This window comes from Odocoileus virginianus, chromosome 15 (assembly GCF_023699985.2).
Source record: "Odocoileus virginianus isolate 20LAN1187 ecotype Illinois chromosome 15, Ovbor_1.2, whole genome shotgun sequence".
Taxonomy (NCBI): domain Eukaryota; kingdom Metazoa; phylum Chordata; class Mammalia; order Artiodactyla; family Cervidae; genus Odocoileus; species Odocoileus virginianus.
This window is the reverse complement of record NC_069688.1, coordinates 29,834,519-29,860,326: the sequence shown is the minus strand read 5'-3', so window position 1 is coordinate 29,860,326 and position 25,808 is coordinate 29,834,519. Positions and strand designations below refer to the sequence as shown.

The window sequence follows — 25,808 nt, the reverse complement described above, 5'->3', positions numbered from 1 at the left end:
AGGCACTCGGGGTGCAGTAGTCGCAGTGCATAGGCTCAATAGCTGTGGCACATGGGCTTAGCTGCTGCTCAGTATGTGGGATCTTCCCAGGCCAGGGATTGAACCTGTGTCCCTTGCATTGTAAGGTGGATTCTTAACCACACTGGACCACCAGGGAGGCCCCTAGAGTGTTTTTAACATGCTAAAAGTAAAGTTTATTCAATTATAACTTCTGTTAAGATCTTAGGAAGTTGTGTCCACCACAATTGTACTTTCTATTTTTATTTTAATTGAAGGATAATTGCTTTACAATGTTATTTTAATTTCTGCTTTTAATTTCATGGCTGCAGTCACCATCTGCAGTGATTTTGGAGCCCAAAAAAATAAAGTCTCTCACTGTTTTCATTATTTCCCCATCTATTTGCCATGAAGTGATAGGGCCAGATGCCGTGATCTTAGTTTTCTGAATGTTGAGCTTTAAGCCAACTTTTTCACTCTCCTCTTTCACTTTCATCAAGAGGCTCCTTAATTCTTCTTGGCTTTCTGTCATAAGCGTGGCGTCATCTGCGTACCTGAGGTTAATGATATTTCTCTCGGCAATCTTGATTCCAGCTTGTGCTCCATCCAGTCCAGCATTTCTCATGATGTACTCTGCATAGAAGTTAAATAAGCAGGGTGAAAATTTATAGCCTTGACGTACTCCTTTCCTGATTTGGAACCAGTCTGTTGTTCCATATCCAGTTCTAACTGTTGCTTCTTGACCTGCATACAGATTTCTCAGGAGGCAGGTAAGGTGGTCTGGTATTCTCATCTGTTTCAAAATTTTCCACAGTTTGTTGTGATCCACACAGTCAAAGGCTTTGGCATAGTTGATAAAGCAGAAGTAGATGTTTTTCTGGAACTCTCTTGTTTTTTTTTTTGATGATCCAATGGATGCTGGTAATTTAATCTCTGATTCCTCTGCCTTTTTTAAATCCAGCTTGAACATCTGGAAATTCATGGTTCACGTACTATTGAGCCTGGCTTGGAGAATTTTGAGCATTAGTTTGCTAGCGTGTGAGATGGGTGCAATTGTGCAGTAGTTTGAGCATTCTTTGGGATTGCCTTTTTTTGGGATGGGAATGAAAACTGTCCTTTTAGAGTCCTGTGGCCACTGATGAGTTTTCCAAATTTGCTGGCATATTGAGTGCAGCACTTTCACAGTATCATCTTTTAGGATTTGAAATAGCTCAACTGGAATTCCATCACCTCCACTAGCTTTGTTCGTAGTGCTGCTTCCTAAGGCCCACCTGACTTCACATTCCAGGATGTCTAGCTCTAGGTGAGTGATCACACCATTGTGGTTATCTGGGTCATGAAGATCTTTTTTGTACAGTTCTTCTGTGTATTCTTGCCACCTCTTCTTAGTATCTTCTGCTTTTGTTGGGTCCGTACCATTTCTGTCCTTTACTGTGCCCATCTTTGCATGACATGTTCCTTTTGTATCTCTTGACTCTCAATGACTGGCAACTAAAAAATATTTTTAAAGCCATGAAATGAACACATCTACAAAAGAAATGCCTGCTTACAAAATACACTAACATTCTGTAGGTCTTGAAATAGGAAATACCATGGACTCAGTAGCTTAAACAACACAAATGAAAACTTTCAGTTCTGGAGGCTGGAAATTTGAGATTAGAGTGCCAGCATATTCAGGTTCTGGTGAGGACTCTCTGGCTTGCAGAAGGCTGCCTTGTTAATGCATCCTCACATGGTGGAGAGGGAGAGAGTAGCAGTCTGGTGACTCTTCTTAGAAGGGCACTAATCCCATTATGAGGGTTCCACCCTCATGACCTCATCTAAGCCTAACTGCTTCCTAAAGGCCCCACCTCCAAATACCATCACATGGTGGTGGTAGGGCTTCAACATTTGGATTTTAGGGGACACAATTCAGTCCATAGCAGGAATGAGATCCAAACATCTTTCACTTCTTTTTTCTTTTTGTAACTGGAAATTTGCCTGATCTCACTAGCCTTTGAGTACAGACAGAGTCACATTGCATGCTGCAGTCTGTGGGGTTGCAAAAAGTCAGACACAATTTAGCATCTAAGCAACAAAGTCACATTAATGCCCAAATTAACCCTTCCTGCCTGTTGGGATTTTGTCCCCTTATTAAGCTCTCAGCCCCACCTGGACAGTGTCTCACAGATGTTCAGGATGGCATGCATGACTGCCAGGCCCTTCTTAATACTGCTGGTTTACCAAGCCTCCAGGTTTCCACCGGGGCATTACCCTCAACCTCAGAGAACCATTTGGTGGTAATTATGCATTGGGGTGGGGTGAGGGTTGGGGTTGCAGAATGACCCTGTCCTGACTTTACAGCATGTTGTTACCTGGGTGCTGATCAGCATCGTTGGTTTTATTTAAAAAATAATTTTATGTATTTATTTTTGGCTGTGCTGGGTCCTCATTGTTGCTCATGGACTTTCTCTAGTTGCAGAGAGTGGGGACTACTCTCTTGTGGCAGAGCACAGACTCTAGAGCACATGGGCTTCAGTAATTTTAGCACATGGTCTCAGCAGTTGCAGCTTGTGGGCTTTAGAGCCCAGGCTCCATCATTGTGGTACACAGAATTAGTTGCCCCTCTGCATGTGGGATCCTTCAGAAACCCATGTCTCCTGCATTGGCAGAAGTACTCTTCAACCCCAAGGCATAAGGGAAGCCTGTATTTTTGTGTGTTTTTTTTTTCTTTTTTCACCAGAGTAATCTATCACATTAAAACAAACAGCTCCTTCAGGCTCTGGTCCTAATCTCTCTACTGAGTCTCAAAATCTTCCCCCTTTACTTTTCTTCCTCATCTCTGGCCCGTGATTCACAAGGTAACAAAACAAAACAACAACATTTCTTTCCATGGAAACTCAAAATTCCAGTGTACATCAATTCAGGCAGACAGAAAACTTAAGGGGTTAGCAGTCCCACTAGTTTCAAAAACATTCAAAATTCCAGTTTGGGGCCCACCTGGACCCTCCCACTATGTTTTGAATTTTAATAATTTTAAATTATTTTAGACTCACTTATAATAACTGTCTACAAACACAAAAGTCCTAAATTATGAAACATTTAGACACAGGATTTAATGTCATTGGAAGACACAGCTATTGAAGTATTGCATGAATGTTGAGGAAAATAGGCCTCCACTTTCACTGAATGAAACTCAATACAGGTTCTGAGGAGTAATGATTCACAAACCTGCTTTTGTGACACCGTAAGATTTATGCTGCTGCTGCTGCTAAGTCGCTTCAGTCGTGTCCGACTCTGTGCGACCCCATAGATGGCAGGCCACCAGGCTCCCCGGTCCCTGGGATTTTCCAGGCAAGAACACTGGACTGGGTTGCCATTTCCTTCTCCAGTGCATGAAAATGAAAAATGAAAGTGAAGTCTCTCAGTCATGTCTGACTCTTAGTGACCCCATGGACTGCAGCCTACCAGTCTCCTCCATCCATGGGATTTTCCAGGCAAGAATACTGGAGTGGGGTGCCATTGCCTTCTCCGGTAAGATTATAGTAAGTCCCGTATATGAGTTCCATTCTGAGAATGCCTTCATAAGTTCAACTTGCTTGTAAGTCCAACAGATTTAGCCTAGGTACCCAACTAATACTATCAGCTCTACTGTACTATTCTGTAATAGGCTTATAATAATTTTCACACAAATAATACATAAGAAACAAACAAAAACATTTTTAATCTTATAGTACAGTACCTTAAAAAGTACAGTAGTACAGTACAACAGCCAGCATACAGGGGCTGGCATGCAGTGAACAGCAAGAAGAGTTGCTGACTGGAGGAGGGAGAGGAGGTGGGAGATGGTAAAGCTGCAGGATCGTCAGCAATAGGAGTCAGAGGGAAAGCTGTGATTTCACTCACACCTGATGTTGATGGCACAGGTTCTGTTCCTTGCTGGATGCAATTCTGTCTAACCTTTTGCAAATTTGATCCAGTGATGTCTTGGGAGTAGCTCTTTTTTTTTTTTTTCCCTCATCATAGATGATGCAGCAGCACTGAATTGCATTCTGAATGGCTGCTGCAATCTTTGTGTACCAGTCTACGTTCAGTTGCTATGCCTCAAAAACTAACAGTGCCTCTGCAAAGAAAATCCCCTTGCACATCCTGCCTTGTGAATCTCCTCGATTCTTCAGTTACTTCCTCCTCCTGTCTTTCTTTTTTTCTTTCTCTGGGCCTGCAGTTTCATCAGGTCTTCCATACCAAGCTCCTTCTGTCACACAGGAAGGAGTTCAATGAAGTTGTCCTCTTGTAGGTCTAACTTAGCTTCTTGCTGAGGGTCACTAAGTAGCTGAAGATCTCTTTGGGCTCCTTTTCCACCTTCTCAAATCCACAAAAATCATGAACGAGCAATGAGCAAAGTTTCTTCCAAATCCCATTACGATGATGGCTGGAATCTCACACCAAGCAAAGTCAATTTGTTATTTTGTTTTTTTTTTTTTTTACAGCCTTGTAGATGTTATGGGGCTTCCTTAGCTTGGTCGGTAAAGAATCTGCCTATAATGCAGGAGACCCTGGGTTGGGAAGATCCCCTGGAGAAGGAAATGGCAACTCACTCCAGTATTCTTGCCTGGAGAATCCCATGAAGAGAGGAGCCTGGCAGGCTAAAGTCCATGGGGTTGCAAGAGTCGGACACAACCTCACCACTAAAATAACCACAGATGTTATAGTCCTTCCAAAATTGTTTCAAGGTTGTTCCTGATTCATCACTCCCCTTTATTGCCTGACAAAAAGTGTGACATAAATAGTATTTCCTGAAAGTCGCTCAGTGGTCTGTAGGTTGGATATTCGACATAGTATTGGGTGGCAGATACATTACTTTGACGTTGGGATGAAAGTTGTCCATGAATGGGGTGTGGCCCAAAGCACTGTCAAGCAGCAAAAGAATGGTGAGTGGGACATCCTCCTCCAAGCAATATGTCCCTACCTCCAGGATAAAGTCGGAGAAGGAAATGGCAGCCCATTCCAGTATTCTTGCCTAGAGAATCCTATGGACAGAGGAGCCCGGTGGGCTGCTGTCCATAGGGTCACACAGAGTAAGACACGACTGAAGCAACTTAGCATGCATGCGTGCATTGGAGAAGGAAATGGCAGCCCATTCCAGTATTGTTGCCTGGAGAATCCCAGGGACAGAGTAGCCTGGTGGACTGCCATCTATGGGGTCGCACAGAGTCGGCCACAACTGAAGTGACTTAGCAGCAGCAGCAGCCAGGATAAAGTGGTGGAAAACCATTCCTGGAAAATGGCCTATGTAACCCATGCTTTGAGGTTACTCTTTCACAGAACAGGAAGAGAGCCCTGGGCTACATTTTTAGGGGCTTTGGGTTCTCTGAATGATAGGAGAGATTTCAGATTCATATCGTTGGAAGCACTGCCACCAAATAATAGAATTAGCCTATCCTTTGCTGCTTTAGTCTGGCATCAACCTTTCCTCCTCCTTCAGTCTGGCATCCTCTTCCAGTATAGTCCTGTGTCATCCACTTGAAAAATCTCTGGGGATAAATACATGCCATCAATATTTTCTTGAATCATTTCAGGAAATTTCCAGGCAGCTACTGTGTCAGGGCTTGCTGCTTCACCACTTACTTTTACATCATGAAGGTAATTTTATTGGTAGCCTTGAACCAATGAAGCCAGCCATGGCTGGCATTAAAAGATGTACCCTCTGATTCTTTGCCTTGTTTCTTCTTCAAGTCTTCATAAAGGTGTTTTGCTTTCACTTGAATCAGCATTAAGCTGGGAGCAGAACTCAATGCTAATACTGATCCTGCATTCACATACTGAGAAGTTTCTCCATCTCCTCCATCACTTTTTATGCTTTTTCATTATTATTGTTGACATCATTGGCATAGCAGACTTCACATGTTCCATGATCTTGTTCTTTACACTCATGGTGATGGTTGAAAGATTCATGTCATAAGAAGGAGCAACATCTATCATCTTTCCTCCTCTCTCCACACTCTCAATTATTTTCACTTTTGTTTCCATCTGTATCATTTGGTGGTTCTTAGGAGTACTAGCTACATCACTGCTGCTACTATGCTTGTTTCTGCACAACCTGGACATGAAATAAAGATACTGTACTATTGTACTCTATATAATACTGTACACTAAAGTATACAAAAGCACAACAATTTGTAGAGGATGCATGCATGTGAGAGTGTATGCCAGACATATGGACTAACTTACATGTTTGGATATGTGAACACACATTTGCATCTTTCAGTTTGAAACTTGAAGGTTCATACATAAGGGACTCACTGTTCAGTTCAGTTCAGTCTCTCAGGCATGTGCGACCCCATGGACTGAAGCATGCCATGCTTCCCTGTCCATCACCAACTCCCAGAGCTTACTCAAACTCATGTCCATAGAGTCAATGATGCCATCCAAGACGAGATGCCATCTCATCCTCTGTTGTCCCCTTCTCTTCCTGCCTTCAGTCTTTCCCAGCATTAGGGTCTTTTCCAAAGAGTCAGTTCTTTGCATCAGGTGGCCAAAGTATTGGAGTTTCAGTTTTAGCATCAGTCTTTCCAATGAATATTCAGGACTGATTTCCTTTAGGATGGACTGGTTGGATCTCGTTGCGGTCCAAGGGACTCTCAAGAGTCTTCTCCAACACCACAGTTCAAAAGCAGCAATTCTTTGGTGCTCAGCTTTCTTTATAGTCCAAATTTCACATCCATACATGACTACTGGAAAAACCATAACTTTGACTAGATGGACCTTTGTTGGCAAAGTAATGCCTCTGCTTTTTAATTTGCTATCTAGGTTGGTCATAACTTTTCTTCCAAGGAGCAAGCGTCTTTTACTTTCATGGCTGCAGTCATCATCTGGAGTGATTTTGGAGCCCCCCAAAATAAAGTCTCTTACTGTTTCCATTGTTTCCCCATCCATTTTCTATGAAGTGATGGGAGCAGATGCCATGATCTTTGTTTTCTGAATGCTGAGTTTTAAGCCAACCTTTTCCACTCTCCTCTTTCACTTTCATCAAGAGACTCTAGTTCTTCTTCACTTTCTGCCATAAGAGTGTCATATGCATATCTGAAGTTATTGATATTTCTCCCAGCAATCTTGATTCCAGCTTGTGCTTCATCCAGCCCAGCATTTTGCATAATGCATTCTGCATATAAGTTACATAAGCAGGGTGACAATATACTGTCTTGAAGTACTCCTTTCCCAATTTGGAGCCAGTCTGTTGTTCCATATCCAGTTATAACTGTTGCTTCTTGACCTGCATACAGATTTCTCAGGAGGCAGGTCAGGTGCTCTGGTATTCCCATCTCTTGAAGAATTGTCCACAGTCTGTTGTGATCCACGCAGTCAAAGGCTTTGGCATAGTCAATAAAGCAGAAATAGATGTTTTACTGGAACTCTCTTGCTTTTTCAACAATCCAATGGATGTTGGCCATTTGATCTCTGGTTCCTCTGACTTTCTAAATCCAGCTTGAATATCTGGAAGTTCACAGTTGACATATTGCTGAAGCCTGGCTTGGAGAGTTTCAAGCATTACTTTGCTAGCGTGTGAGATGAGTGCAGTTATGTGGTAGTTTGAGCATTCTTTGGGATTGCCTTTCTTTGGGATTGGAATGTAAACTGACCTTTCCCAGTCCTGTGGCCACTGCTGAGTTTTCCAAGTTTGCTGGCATATTGAGTGCAGCACTTTCACAGCATCATCTTTCAGGATTTGAAATAGCTCAACTGGAATTCCATCACTTCCACTAGCTTTGTTCATTGTGATGCTTCCTAAGGCCCACTTGACTTCACATTCCAGGATGTCTGGCTCTAGATAAGTGATCACACCATTGTGGTTATCTGGGTCATGAAGATCTTTTTTGTATAGTTCTTCTGTGTATTCTTGTCACCTCTTCTTAATATTTCTGCTTCTGTTAGGTCCACACCATTTCTGCCCTTTATTGTGCTCATCTTTGCATGAAATGTTCCCTTGGTATCTTTAATTATTTTGAAGAGATATCTAGCCTTTCCCATTCTATTGTTTTCCTCTATTTCTTTGCATTGATCATTGAGGAAGCGTTTCTTATCTCCCCTTGATATTCTTTGGAACTCTGAATTCAAATGGGTGTATCTTTCCTTTTCTCCTTTTGTGTCTTTTATTTTTTCAGCTATTTGTAAGGCCTCCTCAGACAACCATTTTGCCTTTTTGCATTTCTTTTTCTTCGGGATGGTCTTAATTACTGCTTCCTATAAATGTCATGAACCTCTGTCCATAGTTCCTCAGGCACTCTGTCTATCAGATCTAATCCCTTGAATCTATTTGTTATTTCTACTGTATAATTGTAGGGGATTTGATTTAAGTCATACCTGAATGGTCTAGTGGTTTTCCCTACTATCTTCAATTTAAGTCTGAATTTGGCAATAAGGAGTTCATAATCTGAGCCACAGTGAACTCCCAGTCCTGTTTTTGCTGACTGTATAGAGCTTCTCCATCTTTGGCTGCAAAGAATATAATAAAACTGATTTTGATATTGACCATCTGGTGATGTCCATGTGTTGGATCTTCTCTTGTGTTTTTGGAAGAGGGTGTTCGCTATGACCAGTGTGTTCTCTTGGCAAAACTCTGTTAGCTTTTCACCTGCTTCATTCTGTACTCCAATGCCAAATTTGACTGTTACTCCAGGTATCTCTTCCTACTTTTGCATTCCAGTCCCCTATAATGAAAAGGAAATCTTTTTTGGGTGTTAGTTCTAGAAGGTCTTGTAGGTCTTCATAGAACCATTCAACTTCATCGTCTTCAGCATTACTGGTTGGGGCATAGATTTGGATACTGTGATAGCAAATGGTTTAGCTTGGAAATGAACAGAGTTCGTTCTGTCATTTTTTTTTTTTTTAGGCTAATTACATCATTACAGTAGTTTTTGTCATACATTGAAATGAATTAGCCATGGATTTACATGTATTCCCCATCCCAGTCCCCCCTCCCACCTCCCTCTCCACCCAATCCCTCTGGGTCTTCCCAGTGCACCAGGCCCGAGCACTTGTCTCATGTACCCAACCCGGACTGGTGATCTGTTTCACCCTAGATAATATACATGTTTCAATGCTGTTCTCTTGAAACATCCCACCCTCGCCTTCTCCCAGAATCCACAAGTCTGTTCTATATATCTGAGTCTCTTTTTCTGTTTTGCATATAGGGTTATCGTTACCATCTTTCTAAAGTCCATATATATGTGTTAGTATACTGTAATGGTCTTTATCTTTCTGGCTTACTTCGCTCTGTATAATGGGCTCATTTCATCCATCTCATTAGAACTGATTCAAATGAATTCTTTTTAATGGCTGAGTAATATTCCATGGTGTATATGTACCACAGCTTCCTCATCCATTCGTCTGCTGATGGGCATCTGGGTTGCTTCCATGTCCTGGCTATTATAAACAGCGCTGCGATGAACATTGGGGTGCACGTGTCTCTTTGGTTGCTCCTGCGTTTTGTGCCTTCCCCGGCCTGAGCGGTTCAGGCAGTCAGAGGCTTGGGCTTACTCTCCCGGGTGCAGCACCTGTCATTTTTGAGATTGCATCCAAGTACTGCATTTTGGACTCTTTTGTTGACTATGATGGCTACTCCATTTCTTCTATGGGAGTCTTGCCCGCAGTAGTAGATATAGTGGCCATCTGAGTTAAATTCACCCATTCCAGTCCATTTTAGTTTTCTGATTCCTAAAATGTTGATGTTCACTCTTGCCATCTCCTGTTTCACCACTTGCAATTTGCCTTGATTCATGGACCTAACATTTCAGGTTCCTATGCAGTATTGCTTTTTACAGCGTCGGACATTACTTCCATCACCAGTCACATTCACAACTATGTGTTGATTTTGCTTTGGCTCTGTCTCTTCATTCTTTCTGGAGTTATTTCTCCACTGATCTCCAGTAGCATATTAGGCACCTACCAACCTGGGGAGTTCATCTTTCAGTGTCCTATCTTTTTGCCTTTTTATACTGTTCATGGGGCAAGAATACTGAAGTGGTTTGCCATTCCCTTTTCCCATGGACCACGTTTTGTCAGATCTCTCCACCATGACCCGTCCATCTTGAGTGGCCCTACGTGGCATGGATCAAAGTTTCATTGAGTTAGACAAGGCTGTGGTCCATGTGATCAAATTGGTTAGTTTTCTGTGATTGTGAATTTCATTCTGTCTGCCCTCTGATAGAGAAGGATAAGAGGCTTATGGACACTTCCTGATGGGAGAGACTGACTGAGAGACAAACTGGGTTTTGTTCTGCTGGGTGGGGCCGTGCTCAGGAAAACTTTAAATCAATTTTCTGTTGATGGGCAGGGCTGTGTTCCCTCCCTGTTGTTTGACCTGAGGCCAAACTATGGTGGAAGTGATGAACATAATGATGACCTCCTTCAAATGGTCCCATGCATGTACTGCTACATTCAATGCCCCCAACTGCAGCAGGCCATCACTGACCCATACCTCCACCGGAGACTCCTGAACACTCATGGGCAAGTCTGGATCTGTCTCTTATAGGGTCACTGCTCCTTTCTCCTGGGTCCTGGTGCCTATAAGCTTTTCTTTGTGCCCTCCAAGACTCTGTTTCCCCAGTCGTGTGTAAGTTCTGGCGGCTCTACCAAGAGGGCTTATGCTGTACCCAGGTCTACTGCACCCAGAGCCCCTGCCCCTGCAGCAGTCCACTGCTGACCTGCACCTCCACAGGAGACACTCAGACACAGTTCAGGCTCAGCCTCTGTGGGGTCTCTGGGTCCTGGTGCTCATTTATATCCAGAACTACCTTGAAAGTGTGAAAATAAAAAGTTTCATTGAATTACTAAATTTTGAAAAGAATACATTGCAAATTAGTATTTGAATTATTTTGAGAAAATGTTATAAATTACTACTTGCATCATTTTAATTGAGAAAAAAATATGCTGGAAACTACATTTTTAGGGGGCTTTCCTGGTGGTTGAGACAGTAAAGAATCTGGGAAACCTAGGTTCGATCCCTGGGTTGGGAAGACCCCTTGGAGGAAGGCATGGCAACCCACTCCGGTATTTCTTGCCTGTAGAAGCCCCCCAAGGACAAAAGCGCTTGGCAGGCTAAGAATCGCACACAACTGAGCGACTAAGCACAGCACAGCACTCTTATAGGGAAAGAGTCATAGAATCAAACCAATAGCAGGAATTCAGATATGACTTTGTGCAAATCTCCTGCTTGTCTCTGCTGGTCTTCTTCTAAAATGGAAAAAAAAAAAAAAAAACACCCCAGTAATTCCTCCTTAGTTTACTGTGAGGATTCAATTAATGATATATGAAGTTCTTAAAACTGCCTGGCATATGGTAAGTACTGTATGAGTGTCTGCTGTTTAAATTTTATTCAAGTAATTGGTTTCTCAGATTGGTCAGCAAAGAACTTTAAATCAAAAGTTATATTCAGAACTCAATTATACTTTTTGTTAAGTTGCTTTTCATTGCTTAATTTAATTTTCTGTGGGTCAGTGGTCTTTAATCAAAAGCTAAGTGTATCCATCCTTATGCTAGTAAAGAATTTCCTAAAGTCTATTCTTTAGGGATGCTATTTTAGTTGACTATTAGCAGATGCTATGTGAAAAGAGATGATGAACTTGGGAAGTGCTGAGTCAGACATGACAATGAGGTTTCTTTCCTTAGGACTTCTCAGAACTGTGCATGCTTTCATGCACCCTGAGATTGCCAAGAGTTTCCCAAATGTATATGAAAACAGATTCTTTTATTTACGGAGAATCTTGAAAGGTTAATGTTCTGTAAAATGCACTTTGGCATTTTAAATATACTTTTCTTTTTCTTTTTTAAAGATGGAGTGGCCCACCTGAAGGAATGCATTGACAGGAGCAAGAACACCTACAGAGGCTTCCTCTTAAGGGGTCCAGTCAAACTGGATGGAACAGCCCATGTTATTACCATTATAACTCATATGCAGAAGGCATACCATTTACATAGTATCTTTACAAAATACTTTGTCTCATTTTACCTTTCAGAAAGACAAAAACCAGCACTGAAGGATAATTCTTAATTTACAGATGAGGAAAGTGAGGCTCAGAGGAGAGAGGTGAGAGAGGTGTGGTCATGAGCTCCAGGTCACAGAACCAGGGAAGAGGAATTCAAACTCTTGGAGTCCTCTGCCTCTCCCGCTGTGCCACACTGAGGTCTGATGGGATTCCAATTAAACATTCCTTCAGGGCGAACACAGAGGGTCTTACATCTGACCTCAATTAGGAGAGCTGAGAGTGGAAGTGCATTTTTGTGCGGCATGACATGCCACAAGGCAATGTGGCATTTGAGACAGGCATACAGAGAAAAGAGGCAAGTGTGGGGACCAGAGGAAAACTGGCACTTACAATTTGGGTCTGACAGTTTGGGGTGACTCTGCTTTGTGGTTTCTGATTTGGTGGGTTCTCAGAAAGGAGCCAGCTCTGAGCTCCAAAAGTACGTGACTTATTTGTCCTCATACTCATAGCACTGCACACTCAAGGGATGCTCCATAGAAAGACACTCAAAAAGCACAACTTTCACTAATAATGAATAGCAGATGCTTCTTTTTTTCACTCTACTCAAAATAATCTAGTGCTCTTTGCAAGAAGCAGTTTCTCATCATCTTAAAAGGATATTACTTCCTACACTTTTTAATTTTTATTTTATATTGGGGTATAGCTGATTTTCAAAGACACTTTTATTTCACTGTGCCAGGTCTTAGTTGCAGCATGTGGGATCTCATTCCCTCAGCAAGGATCGAACCTGGGCCCCCTGCCTTAAGAGTGCAGTGTTAACCATTAGACCACCAGAGAAGTCCCCACTGTTTTATTTAATATGTCTAGGTACTAGATGCTTATTTACTTATTAGATGTATAACAGAGTATCTGAAGAAAACTGAGGGGTAACCTAGTGCTGAGTTTATTTACTCATTGGTAAATCAGGTATATTAATAGTTAATAATAACAGCTACTATTTGAGTGCTTACCAATGGCCCAGCACTATGTAAAATGATTTACATAATTGACTTTAATTTGTGACAACGGAAAAAAATAATTATTAATATTCCCATTTTACAGCGAGGAGAACTGAGGCTTAAAGAGGTTAAATAACTGGCCACTTATTCACGCAGCTAAGATGTTCTGAAACACACACCCATGTGAGTAGCTTGATAGGGACTGTGGCTTCCCAATCCAACGCTCCTGGCTGGCTCAGTGCCCAGCACACAGGAGGGACTTGTTGAGTTTTCCAAGTGAATGCATAAATAAGAAAGACCCAGATGTTTCAAACACTGGCTGACTTCACCTAAAAGTCGTTTTGCCTCAGAATGGAGAGAGCAACTTGTCTGAAAGCCTAGAGGCAGCCCTTGTCTTCTCGAGGCTGTGGGTGGAGTCTGGTCCTCCTGCACACATTCCCAACACCTGTTTGTTCGAAGTCATCTGTGCTCATCAGCAAACTGCCAGAGAGAGGGGCTCACCGAGGACATCAAAGTAAGGACATCTACAGTGGCCAAAGCCCCTGTGGATAACTGATAGTTCATGGCTTCTTCCACGGTGGTTTCCCCACCTAGCTACTGCTGTGTCTCTTCTGGACAGCTGATGATCCATAAGCCTCTCTTTCCTTTTTCCCTATGCAGTCTCTGGAGTTCACCAGTGGGACTGAGCCACTGATTCCCACAGTGGTGGTATTTTTTTTTTGAATTGAAGTATAGTTGATTTACAATGTTGTGTCAGTTTCAGACATATAGCAAAGTGATTCAGTTATATATAATTTTTTTAGCTCATTTACAATGTTGTTAGTTTCAAACATACATGCACAGTGATTCAGTTATATATATACATATATTGATTCTTTTTTAGATTCCTTTCTCATATACATGGGCTTCTCTGGTGGCTCAGTGGTAAAGGAACCTGCCTGCCATCACAGGACTCAGATTCAGTCCCTGGATTGGGAAGATCCTCTAGAGAAAGAAAGGGCAACCCACTTCAGTATTCTTGCTTGGAAATTCCATGAACAGAGGAGCCTGGTGGGGTCCATGAGGTTGCAAAGAATTTGACACGACTGAGCAACTGAGCACACACACTCACATAGGTTATCACAGAACACTGGCAGAGTTCCCTGTGCTACACAGCAGGTCCTTGCTGTTATCCATCATAAACAGTAGTGTGTGTGCATCCATTTCAACTTAAGCCTGTTTCATATAGAAATATTAGAGTTGTGATTTTGAGGCTGAGCTCTTTTCCTCTGGAGGTCTCAGGAGTTCACCTCCGAAGAAGCCTGGCTCAAGCCTAGCCCTGTGAGTGAATTCACAAATCTGGAGTATCCATCTATTCCAGGGCATCTCTTCCCAAGAAAACACAGAGAAAGGCAACCTGCAGGACACAAATAACTAACTAAACCCAGACTCCATAGACCAGGCAAGAAAATGGGCCTGCATGCAACCTGGAAGAGGCTGGTCCTGCAGGAGCCATGAAGTATAAAAGAACAACACTCCATCACCCTTCCTCCAACCCCACTGTCTTGGAAAAGGTCCTTTCCCTAGAGGTGAGGCCTGGGGCAGCTGTGCTCCAGGGGAGGGGGGTGAGTGTGCCAGAGTCAAAGCTCAGAAGCACTGGAAATGATGATTTCAATGCAGACCTCACTTTTGACCGAAAAGTAATACTGAGTATGGGAGAATTTTTTCTTTAGGTATCAATGTGGGTGAGGAATCCGCAGCCCCTCTTTGTATTTTCCTCTCCCCCACCTATCTGCAGCTTGCCCACGACTCGACAAACTGGCCTAAATGGGCCAAGGCAGGAAAGGTTGACTCACTTTTAGATTCCAGAGGCTGGGAAAATTTGCAGAACCACAGCGGGGTAGTGGACACATTGACTTCTAGGGCAGGGAAAGAAACTAAAAGTCAGAGAAACTTCTGGAAGGCAGAGGGGAGTGGGTGGATGGTTTCCTATGCCTGGACCACCAGGTTCTGGGAGGGAAACGGCCGGTAGCAATGACTTGCTAGATTTAAGGCTGCGGAGGCTGAACTTGTGTGATTATAGCAGACCCTAGAGAGCTCTGTCACCTGAGCCAAGACCTAAGAAAGGAAATAGTGGGGTTATCCGCGGGGTTGGGGGCTGGGGTGGAGCAGAATAACTGAGAAGTAGCCTCTGGTGCAATACCAGGGCACAAGGGTGCCTGGTGGGCCAGCAATAACAAATCCCAGTTGGCTGATGGAGGGACCCAGCCTTGACAGGAAAGCAGAAAGAGGCTCCTGGAAAGGACTGAGGGGCTCGAGGTGGTAGAGGTTTAGTGGAATACGAGGTTCAGTGAGAGTCAGGAAGTGGCTTACCGTGTCGGGGTGAGAGACTGAGAAACATCCGATCCATATCAGGCTCAGGCCACTGAGTGTGTGGCGTCTGAAATGTAGGCATTGAGATCAATAAACTAAGGAAGGATAGAAACGGACAAGCAACTTGCAAAGGTGACAATGTTTCTGTCATGCTCAACAATATTTATCAGGCGTTCCATCACTGAAGGACTGCAGTCCCCAAGAGTGAACTTCAGAGGAATATGTACTGCTCTGCTCCTTTGTCAGGGCAGAGAGATGCCTGGATTCCTGAATTCAGAATAACCTCCTACAAATCAGGAAGCAGTCCGAGACACAACAATATATATTTGTAAAACATCCATCTCCTTAAGGACTGGGAACTACACGTAGTACCCAGTACTCGCCACGCCACCCCCGAGGCGGGAGATGCAGGGGGCGCGTGTCTGTGGTTGTCAGAGATGTGAATCTCAGCAGCGAGGGCGGCCCCAGACGCAAATGCTCAGAGTCCCGCCACCCTGTCGCCCGCTGACAGGATCTGGCCGCCAACGCCTGAAAAAAAAAAAAAAAAGAATAGCCCCAGCTGCCCTCCCCCCATCCGCCCACCCCTGCCCCCCCGCCCCCCAGCCCCAGTCGGCCCAGGAAACAAGCGCTCCATTTCCCCGGATCCCAGATGCACAGGGGAATTTATTCCATCCCGGAGGCTGGGAAGCCCCTGCGGAAGCTAGTCCGTCTGCTACTGAGGACAGAGCTCCAAAACCCGAAAAAGAACATTCCCCGAAACCACATCTTCCCCTGCAAGCGCCCGGGGCCCCGGGCTAGTGGCCACAGTGAACGGCGCCCCGGCGGCCGCTCTTCTGGCGCCCCGCACCCTTCGCCCGGCGTTCGACGCGCCGCCTGGCCAGGTGCTTCGGGCCCGGCTTCGCCTGCGGCGTGCGCCTCCCGCCGCCGGACACCGGCGGCCCGGCAGCCGAGATTTACCGCGGCCGCCCGGCGCCCAGGCTCCGATTACAGGTTCACACTGGGGGCCTGGCCCGCGGCCGCCCAGCCCCCGCCGGCGCGCCCTCACGCGGCCCCGCTCCCCCGCCTGCCCATTCTTCTCCATTCATGCGGACGCCCAGCGCCGCCGCCGCCGCCGCCAGCGCAGCCGCCGTCGCCGCCGTCGGTCGCCCGGATTGGCTGGCGGCCGCGGCGCCGGCACTTTCCCACGGCCCGCGGCGCGTGCGGCTCACCGGCGGCGCTGCAGGCGCGGCCCTGGCGTGCGGCCAGGCCAATCGGGGCGCGCGGGCGGGGCGGGGCCGCGGCCGACGGCGGGCTGGTGTCCCGGCCCGGCCTACCCCGCCTGCCCGCCGCCGGCCCTGCGCCGCCCGCGCCGCCTCCTTCCCCCCCAGCGGAGGCCCGGTGGAGCCCCTGCGGAGCCGACACACCGCCGCCGGGCAGGGGCGGGTGGGGAGGGCGGGCCTGGGGTTCGCCCTCGGCCTCAGCCTCGCCCCCCCGCCCTTCTCCTGAGAGGCTGCCAATCAGAGGAGCGAGAAGCCGGATTGGCCGAGGGAAGGCTGTTGCCCTGGAGCCACCGCCCCGCCCCTCCGCCCCCTCGTCCGCCCCCTTCTCTCCCCCGCCCTCCCCAGGGCCCTGGGAAGGGGCGCAGCGTGGGAAAGGGATGGTTGAGTTTTAACCGGAGGCAGAGCGAGAGCCCGACCAGTGTGTGCGGAACGCGAGCAGTCGAGCGCGGAGAGGCGCCGCTGCAGTTAACTCCTCCCTGCCCGCCGCGCCGACCCTCCCCCAGATTCCCCGCTCAAGCCAGCATGAAGCGAGCCCACCCCGAGTACAGCTCCTCGGATAGCGAGCTGGACGAGACCATCGAGGTGGAAAAGGAGAGTGCGGATGAGAATGGGTGAGTTGGCGGCGGGAGGCTAGCGTCGGCTGGCCTCGGTGACAGCGCATGAGAGCCCGGGGCATGCCGGCGCCCTGCACTGACCTCTGCGCATCTCCGGCAGGCCTCCGCCCGGGTGAACGACCCGGAGGTGCTTTCAAGCCCAAGTTGCCTAAAAAATCTGAGTACGGGTAGGGCGTGGGGGCGACCTCTCAGATCACCTCCTCTCGCTTAACGGCGATTCCTGTTTTTTTGTTTTTTTTTTTTCCCTCCTCTTCATTTAGGAACTTGAGTTCAGCTCTAGGTTCCATGTCCCCAACTACATCTTCACAGATCTTGGCCAGGAAAAGACGGAGAGGCGTGAGTCTCTTTACAGTGCACACTTTTTTTGGGGGGGTGGGGTTGCTGTTTGTTTTATTAATTAACGGGAAGAACCACCTTTCTTCACTTTAGAATTTACATCGTAATGGAAATGTCTCCCGTTGTTTTGCCTGCTTTCTCCAGATTATTGAGAAGCGCCGACGAGACCGGATCAATAACAGTTTGTCTGAGCTGAGGAGGCTGGTACCCAGTGCTTTCGAGAAGCAGGTAATGGAGAAAGTAGGTAGCTCTCTCGGTGTAGCTATCCATGCCTTCAGAATCCTTCGGCTCATTAATCTGAACCTCACCCGTGCCTTGGAAAATAACCGCGTTTTTGAGAAGGAAATAAATTCATCCAGATTCCAACATGTTTTGAGAAGATAATTTATTTTGCTGTTGTCTGTGCTTTTATGATTTACAGAGCACATGTATGCGTATGTATTTCAAGTTGTTCCCCAAAGGCAGTAGGTGCCAAATCAGGTTTTTGTTGTTGTTGTTCTCTTCTCTAGGGGTCTGCCAAGCTAGAAAAGGCCGAGATCCTGCAGATGACGGTAGATCACCTGAAAATGCTACACACTGCAGGAGGGAAAGGTACGCCTCATGTCCGGTGGGGCGTCTGAGTGTCTGGGGGCAGAGTGATCAGCTGCCGATGGCTAGGATTGGTGCAATTGCTGCTTTATTTTTATTGCGCGCTTTGGGGGTGGAGAGAGAACGGTGTGTTGTGTGGGGGGTTGCCTGTAGGTGTACTTTCATGTGCACAAAGGTTTTCTCCAGTGAATTCATCACCCCAGCCCTCTGCAAATTAAGCTTATGCACCTTCTTTTGGAAAATACCTATTATGTCTGACAGCTAAAGTTGTGACAGCTCTGGTCAGGTAGCTCAAACCACATTTGTTTATTAACCTTTTGGAGAGAAAGCCTTTTTTTTTTTTTAATATATGGTCTTAATTTCACATACAAGATTCTTATACACATGACTCTTGAGGAAAGAAACCTGTTGTGATGAAGTAGAGAAAACCCCAAGGAAGGTGGGGGACCGGGCTCTGAGTGTCTGTCTCCAGCCGGAAAATGCTTTGCTCTGGACCAAGTGCCTAAAAGCTCCGTGATGATAACTTACATCTGTGTGTCTAATGAATTTCACTACTCTGTGGTTTTTCTGTCCTTGATGTGTTTTTTGTTGTTGTTGAGGGAAAACATGAAAGGAATGAACATAGTTTCATCTGCCGGTAGGGTATAATTCCAGTTTCTGCTTGGCAGTTTCTAATTGGGCTTTGAACTTGCATTAGCAAACACATACTTCTTATGTTGATTAATGCAAAGATTTTGGTAGACTCCCAAATATTTGGACTTTAAGAAGAGCCCGTGAATGCTTCCCCCCCCCCCCCCCCCCCCCTTAAAGGATGTAGCTATTTGCCAGGAAGGGCTGCCTTTGGGATCGAAGACATGAGGGAAATGAGCGAAGCTCTGAGGATTTTCTTTTGTTCGTTTCCTCAGGCTATTTTGACGCGCACGCCCTTGCTATGGACTATCGGAGTTTGGGGTTTCGGGAATGCCTGGCCGAAGTCGCCCGTTACCTGAGCATCATTGAAGGACTGGATGCCTCGGACCCTCTTCGAGTTCGACTGGTCTCACATCTGAACAACTATGCCTCCCAGCGGGAAGCGGCGAGCGGCGCCCACGCAGGCCTCGGACACATCCCCTGGGGGAGCGCCTTCGGACATCACCCGCACGTCGCGCACCCCCTGCTGCTGTCCCAGAGCACCCACGGGAACACTGGCACCTCGGGCTCGCCCGCGGAACCACACCACCAGGGCAGGTTGGCCACAGCACATCCGGAGGCGTCCGCCTTGCGAGCGCCCCCTAGCGGCGGCCTTGGACCTGTGCTCCCGGTGGTCACCTCCGCCTCCAAACTCTCTCCACCCCTGCTGTCCTCCGTGGCCTCCCTGTCGGCCTTCCCCTTCTCTTTCGGCTCCTTCCACTTACTGTCTCCCAATGCGCTGAGCCCTTCGCCACCCACGCAGGCAGCAAACCTTGGCAAACCCTATAGACCTTGGGGGACGGAGATTGGAGCTTTTTAAAGAACTGATGCTGTAGAATGAGGGAGGGGAAAACTTAAATTCCCAGCTGAGCTGGGCTGTTGCCAACATCACCTTAAAGTCATCGGTAAAATAAAAAGGAAAAAGGTACACTTTCAGATAAACTTTATTGAAAGACGAAAGGTTTGTTGGTTTACTTTTTCTTTTTTAATGTTTTTTTAATCATGTCATGTGTTAGCAGTTTTTTAAAAAACTAGTTGTTAAATTTTGTTTCAGACATTAAATTGAAATAGTGAGTATAAACCCACAAATTGGTGATAGGTTTGTACTGTGCCTAATTTACTTTGTTAACCTGTCTAAGAATGATCCCATTTTTGTCCCAAAGTTTTGGGGATTTTAACATTTAGTATTTTGGGTCTGTTCTTCTCCTTGTATAGTTACAGTCTCTTTTTAAAATTAATTTTCCAAACCACTGTGCTCAATGTTAACATGATGCTATTTTGTTAATATTTTGACAAGTAAGGTATTGTATAAATGATATTCTTTGGGGGGTGGGCTGTATTGAATTTTATATTTCTGAATAAAGCGTTGACAAATCAGATGATCAGCTTTATCCAAGAAAGACGACTAGCTAATTCTCTGCCTCCTACAGCAGTGAGGTGAATGTACAAATCATTAGGGGCCCTGAATCTGAATGACCAGTCACTGTCGTCTGCCAGGATTCACAGTTCTGGCTTGGCTAGGAGAGGTCTGGGTTTGGAGTTGCTAGGGAAGGGACGGATGACAGTTGCATAGAATATGTCTGCATTTATCAGCCTCAAGCAATGCAATGAATTTTTAATTTCACAGATCTCAAGTTCACAGATGTTAACATGGATAAGTGATCATGGTGTGCAAGTGGTCAATGGAATAGTCCAGTGGAACCTGTTAAATTCATAACCTAATTCTTCCCAGAGCTGCCGTGTTTTCTTTCCACTGGGAATTTTTATGTTGTGTTCTCCTTTTTGGCGCATGGAAATGTGGTTGTTGAGATAACTTAAAAGGTCTCTGCTGCCTTCTATTTGGTTTTTAATTTGATTTGAGCTATAAAAGCATCATTTTACAGGTCTATTCCTTTAGCAGATATAGTTTAAATGACCTCCACTGAACTGGATTTGACCTCTGTTGTACTGATGTGTTGTGACTAAATAAAAAAGAACAAACTGTTCTCCTGTATGTCTTACCTACTTTAGCCTTTCTCCCTGTTAGCTGAGATAAATTTTCTCATTTTCATTTTGCCTGGTCATCAGTTTTCTTCTTTTTAATAACTTCATTATTCTTGGTCTTTGTGATTTTGGATAAGGTGACTTCATTATGATGTAGAGCTTTGGTGTGGCTCCCATAAGAGGATATAGTGCTCTAGCTGTTATGTCAGATAATTGGGCCCTAAACTGATCATCTATGGACTAGAAACTTCAAATCCTGGTTGGGAGTTGCAGGGTGGGAGAAAACTCTGAAATCTTATAAAACAGTGTTGACCGTTCAACAGATATTTACTGAGGACATTTGCTGTATGCTTAGTTCTGTACAGGAAGAACAGAATATTTAATTTCTTCTTTTTTTTTTAACGGCAAAGCAAGAAAAGCCAAACCTTGCTAACTCAGAGCCCAGGAATCTGAGGCCTGGTGAGCTGGTGGCAGGCTATAATTCCACACCTGCAGGGCTCCGGAGTCTTGTCTTCTTTGCAAGGAATCTGTTTAACCCTGTAGTTGCCTTTGACTTGCGCACTGGGTAGTGTGGAAGCAGACACAGGTTTTCGGTTAGAATGGAAATGCTGCCAGAACAGAGGCAATCATCTGGGCTCTCTGGGGAGAAGAGTGCCTTTCCATGGCCTTAAAAGTCATTCTTCTGCCAATTAAGGAATCTCCTAGCTGGGAAGGAGTTGCCTTCATCCTGAGAGTGGTGGGGAGGAGAAGGAGAAAACCCACTCTAGCAGATGAAGTAGACCCACTCCTGCTTCCTCTGATTAAGAAATGAAGGCAGGACTTCCCTGGTGGTCTAGTGGTTAAGAATCTGCCTGCCAATGCAGGGGACATGGGTTCAATCCCTGGTCAGGGAACTAAGGTCCCAGGTGCCTCGGGACAACGGAGCCTGTGCTCTGCAACACAAGAATCCACCTCATCGAGAAGCCCTGGCACAGAAACTAGAGTAACCCAGCTCGCTGCAACTAGAGAAAGCCTGCACACAACGAAGACCCAGAACAGCCAGGAAAAAAAAGAAATGAAGGCAGAGTGAAGGATGTACTTTGAATCTCAGCAGTGACTTCTGGGTCCCTATGAGGGAAAAGGATGGAGACTGTAGCATTTTTCTGACTCAGATTTCAAATGCTAGCTCCCACTCAACCCTTCTCTGTGTGGCCTCAGACATCGGTGCCTCCTGGGATGCACAGTTCTGTTCTGAGCACTCCCCGTGCCCTGCAGACACTCTTTCTGCCTGCCATGATGGCTGTGATGGAAAGTGTTATGACGATTTCTGCCAAGTGTCAGTTTAGTTTTAGCAACTGGGGTTTCAAATGGCATTACAGCATTACTGAACAGCATTGTGCTTAGACGGTCTTAGACGCGCTCTCTGGCACCCAGGTTTAGATGGCTGCTAGTGAGATAAGAAAGAAGTAAAGCCTCTCATTCTACTGGCTCTGCTGGAAGCTCTGTGAAACTGTAAATGTGGGGCTTGTTCTGCTTGTCATGTCTGTGGTCCCCATGTCACCATCTGGTTACTACTTTTTTCTTTTTTTGAGAGGGGGTATGAGGGGGTCATTTTCAATATGACTCATATTTTCAATATGAGTCATTTTCAAGATTACATAGTTTTCCAAAGGAATATTTTGGTTGGGCATTCCCTGGAGATCCAGTGGTTAGGAATTGGTGCTTTCACTGCCAGGGGCCCTGATCAAGGAAGTAAGAGTCTGTAAGCAATGGCCAATTAAAGAAAAAGAGAAATATTTTGGTTTCCTTTTCAACCTCTTCAAGGTGACGAGTGTTTGGAAATTGTGGCGATGGAGTCTGAGTTACCTGGGAAACAGGATGGGGTTACGATGATGAATTGTGCGTGCGTGCTAAGTCACTTCAATTGTGTCCAGCTCTTTGTGACCCTATGGACCATAGCTTACCAGACTCTTCTGTCCATGAGATTCTCCAGGCAAAAATACTGGAGTGGGTTGCCATGCCCTCCTCCAGAGGATCTTCCTGACCCAGGGATTGAACCCATGTCTCTTATGTCTCCAGCATTGGCAGGTGAGCACTTAACCACTATTGCCACCTGGGAAGCAGACATAGAAAAATGAATGTAGGAAAACTCATTTCTATTCTGAGTTGATGGAGTACGAAAAAAATTAACATCAGAGTCATTAGTGCCAGCATATTTTTATTTTATATATGTTTATAACACTTCTATCCATGTAGACAAAACAGTTTTAGATGGCCTGTAAATGTACCTTAATGGAGAAAATAAGATCACTTGTCATAAAGAATTTGGAAGGCCTCAATAATTACCCATTATCTTCATTATATATATTACCTTGAATTAATGACATGAAAGATAGGTGGGCAGAATTCTTGTATAAGAAATACGTCTTAGCCTAAATAACTTTTAGATTTTGAAAGAAAAAAATCCGGGATGTATCATTTCTAATTTATTCAATATAGTTCAGTTAGGATGTACTTTTATTCAGCTTTTATTCGTCCCACTCTGTTACTCACACACACAAAAAATATTTTAAATATAGATTACTTATATTTTAAATCCCTCAGAAAATGTTATATCACCTAGTTATACTTCTCCTTAGCCCTTCTGGTATATACCAGTATCAGCTTTGATGCCTTCATTAGATTGCACTGATGATTTATAATTAAAATAACTTCAGAGCTAATAGCATTTGAGATACTGCTTCAAATGTGACCCAATTTCTTTCACAACTGGAGCTCCAGGGAAGGGGGATGTCTTGGGAAGGGGACCCGAATTCTGGGTCCTGCTCTGCTTTTATCCCAGTGCCCTGAGGTGAGTCATTTAAAATTCTCTGGACCCTGCTTTCTTCATCTGTCACATAACTGGTTGGATTAGGTGGAGGTCCCAGGCATATATTTCCTAGGGACAGGCACTGAAATGGGAGGATGCATGGGTCTTCAGTCAGTGAGTGCCGACCTGGGAGCACCTTCAGTCTGAAGCGTCACACCCATTGTGTGTAGGAAGGAATTTTGGTCCAGTGTTGCCAGATCTTTCAAATTTCCAAGAGCATCTCCAATTTTAGATTTTCATGTGAAGTGCCCCATTTAGGTAAGTCATTACCGAATTCACTGAAACCCGTCAGCCGGTGCAGCCATCAACGCTCAGCTCCTAGGGCTCTAATCGGAAAGCCTCTATGCAGGATAAAATCTTCTGCTATCTTTGCCACGCATGGCCTGTGGATATGCTTAATGGATAAACACCTGCCTAACAAATTAAAAAGTGCAGTAATTAGGCAGTTTTAGGTACTTTTATGTAAAGATGATGGGCAGAGTTTTTAAAAATTACTTTTAGGTTGTCTTATTTCCTTACAGAGAGAGAAACTGGGGGATTCCCCAGTGGTTCAGTGATCGAGAATTTGCTTTGCAAAGCAGAGGACATGGGTTCAATCCCTGGTTGGGAAACTAAGATCCTACATGCTTCAGGGCAACTAAGCCTCTGCAGCTCAGCTAGAGAGCCCATATTCCACTGCAAGAGAAGCCCTCCAGCCACAACAAGCCCCAGCACAGCCTAAATTAAAAAATTATTTAAAATAATTTTAAAAAATTAGAGAACTGCCCTCCAGCCACAACAAAGACCCAGGGTAGACAAAATAAATAAATTAAAAATTTAAATTTTTTTAAAAATAAGAGAAATGCCCTCTAGCCACAACAAAGACCCAGGGTAGCCTCAATAAATAAATAAATTAATTTAAAAATTTTAAAAATAGGAGAAACTCCCTCCAGCCTCAACAAAGACACAAGGCAGCCAAAATAAATAAATAAATAGATAAATAAATAAACATTTAAAAATAATTTAAAAATTTTAAATATAAGAGAAACGGAAACCATTTTTGTTCCAAGTCTGGACCTTTCGCAGGAACTTCTTCTGAAGAGCCTCTCTCATCTTGGTCCTTGTGTTCACCTGACCGAAGAGGAAGACAGGGTCTCAGCCTGGTGGCCTTCAATGAAACAGCGGGTATGTAGCTTGCTGGTGAATCAGCATACTGAAGTCCTCAGAGGGGCCATCTGATTTCAAGAAGAAAGAAGTCCCTGCAGAGAGTGGGCTGTTTTGAACCTCACCTTGAAATAGAATGCCTGCCTTCATCTTGATGAGCTGCAGGCCTTGTCCCTCAGATGCTTCTGTGTGAGCTCTGGGGTGGGGGCGGGAAGAGGGGCGAAAGCAGCGAAGGAAGGAGACACTCAGGTCTTTCTTCCTGAACTATTTGCAGGTATTGACATGCATTTGCGTCAGAACTGTCTCCCCCCTCATTCCCACCCCCTTCCCCCCCACCCCCTTCCACCTGAGGCAAGCAACAGTGGAGAGATGGGTCTTGGGAAACTCAGTAGGTTTCTGGATTTGGTGCTAATGGCCTGTGATTTTGTGCTTCTTTAGAGTTATGTTGTAAAATTTCCCATCATATTTATGATTATGTTCATATTTTTCATTAATTGCTTTGTGTTGGGTTTTGATATATATTCAAGAAGGGTGAAAAGACTTGAGCCTGATTTGGAAAAATCCTTACTCATTCATAGGCAGTTGCCAGGTGGTCTGTGGCTTGATTTGGAAGAGACTCTTCTTTGAAAATTTTTTTATTTATATATTCTGTGTCAGTGTCTTAGTTGCCACATGTGGGACCTTCCTTTGTGACCCACAGACTCTCTAGTTGTGGTGTGTTGGCTGAGTTGCTCTGAGGCTCATGGAATCTTAGTTTCCTGACCAGGGATCAAACCTGAGTTGGAGGAGAGACTTGAAAACAACACCACGATAGGCAGAGAGAGATTGGCTGATACCCCTGAGAGAGTTGATGACTGAAAATTTTCTGTAGCTACTTTTATTTATGTTTTATCCTTGGTGGTAATCTCTCCCCTGGGGCATGACTTATTTTTGTTTCTGGTGTATAGGAATGTTTCATGCATGCGGAGTTGAATCATAAAATTAAAGAAGGACATATCTGAGCCCTTAATCATCCTCTTTGACCTCATTTCCTACCGCCTGCCCCCCCATCCCTCTGC

The 25,808-nt window shown here is 45.0% G+C and overlaps 1 protein-coding gene and 1 long non-coding RNA gene across 2 annotated transcripts in view; both read left to right on the top strand.

The window, feature by feature from the left end:
• The window catches only part of LOC139038468 (uncharacterized), a 62,527-nt gene extending 46,684 nt beyond the window's left edge, over positions 1–15,843 (top strand). The window contains exon 3 of the long non-coding RNA XR_011491472.1: positions 11,808–15,843. This is a non-coding gene — a long non-coding RNA (uncharacterized lncRNA). The remainder of the gene's footprint in view (positions 1–11,807) is intronic.
• A 1,047-nt stretch (positions 15,844–16,890) lies between these two features.
• Positions 16,891–20,761, top strand: HEY1 (hes related family bHLH transcription factor with YRPW motif 1). Its single transcript, XM_020891184.2, has 5 exons — positions 16,891–17,180; positions 17,444–17,519; positions 17,664–17,747; positions 18,029–18,110; positions 19,013–20,761. Exons 1-5 carry the CDS (start codon positions 17,092–17,094, stop codon positions 19,594–19,596), a joined length of 915 nt encoding a protein of 304 aa, XP_020746843.1. The 5' UTR covers positions 16,891–17,091; the 3' UTR covers positions 19,597–20,761.
• The last annotated feature ends 5,047 nt before the right edge of the window (positions 20,762–25,808 follow it).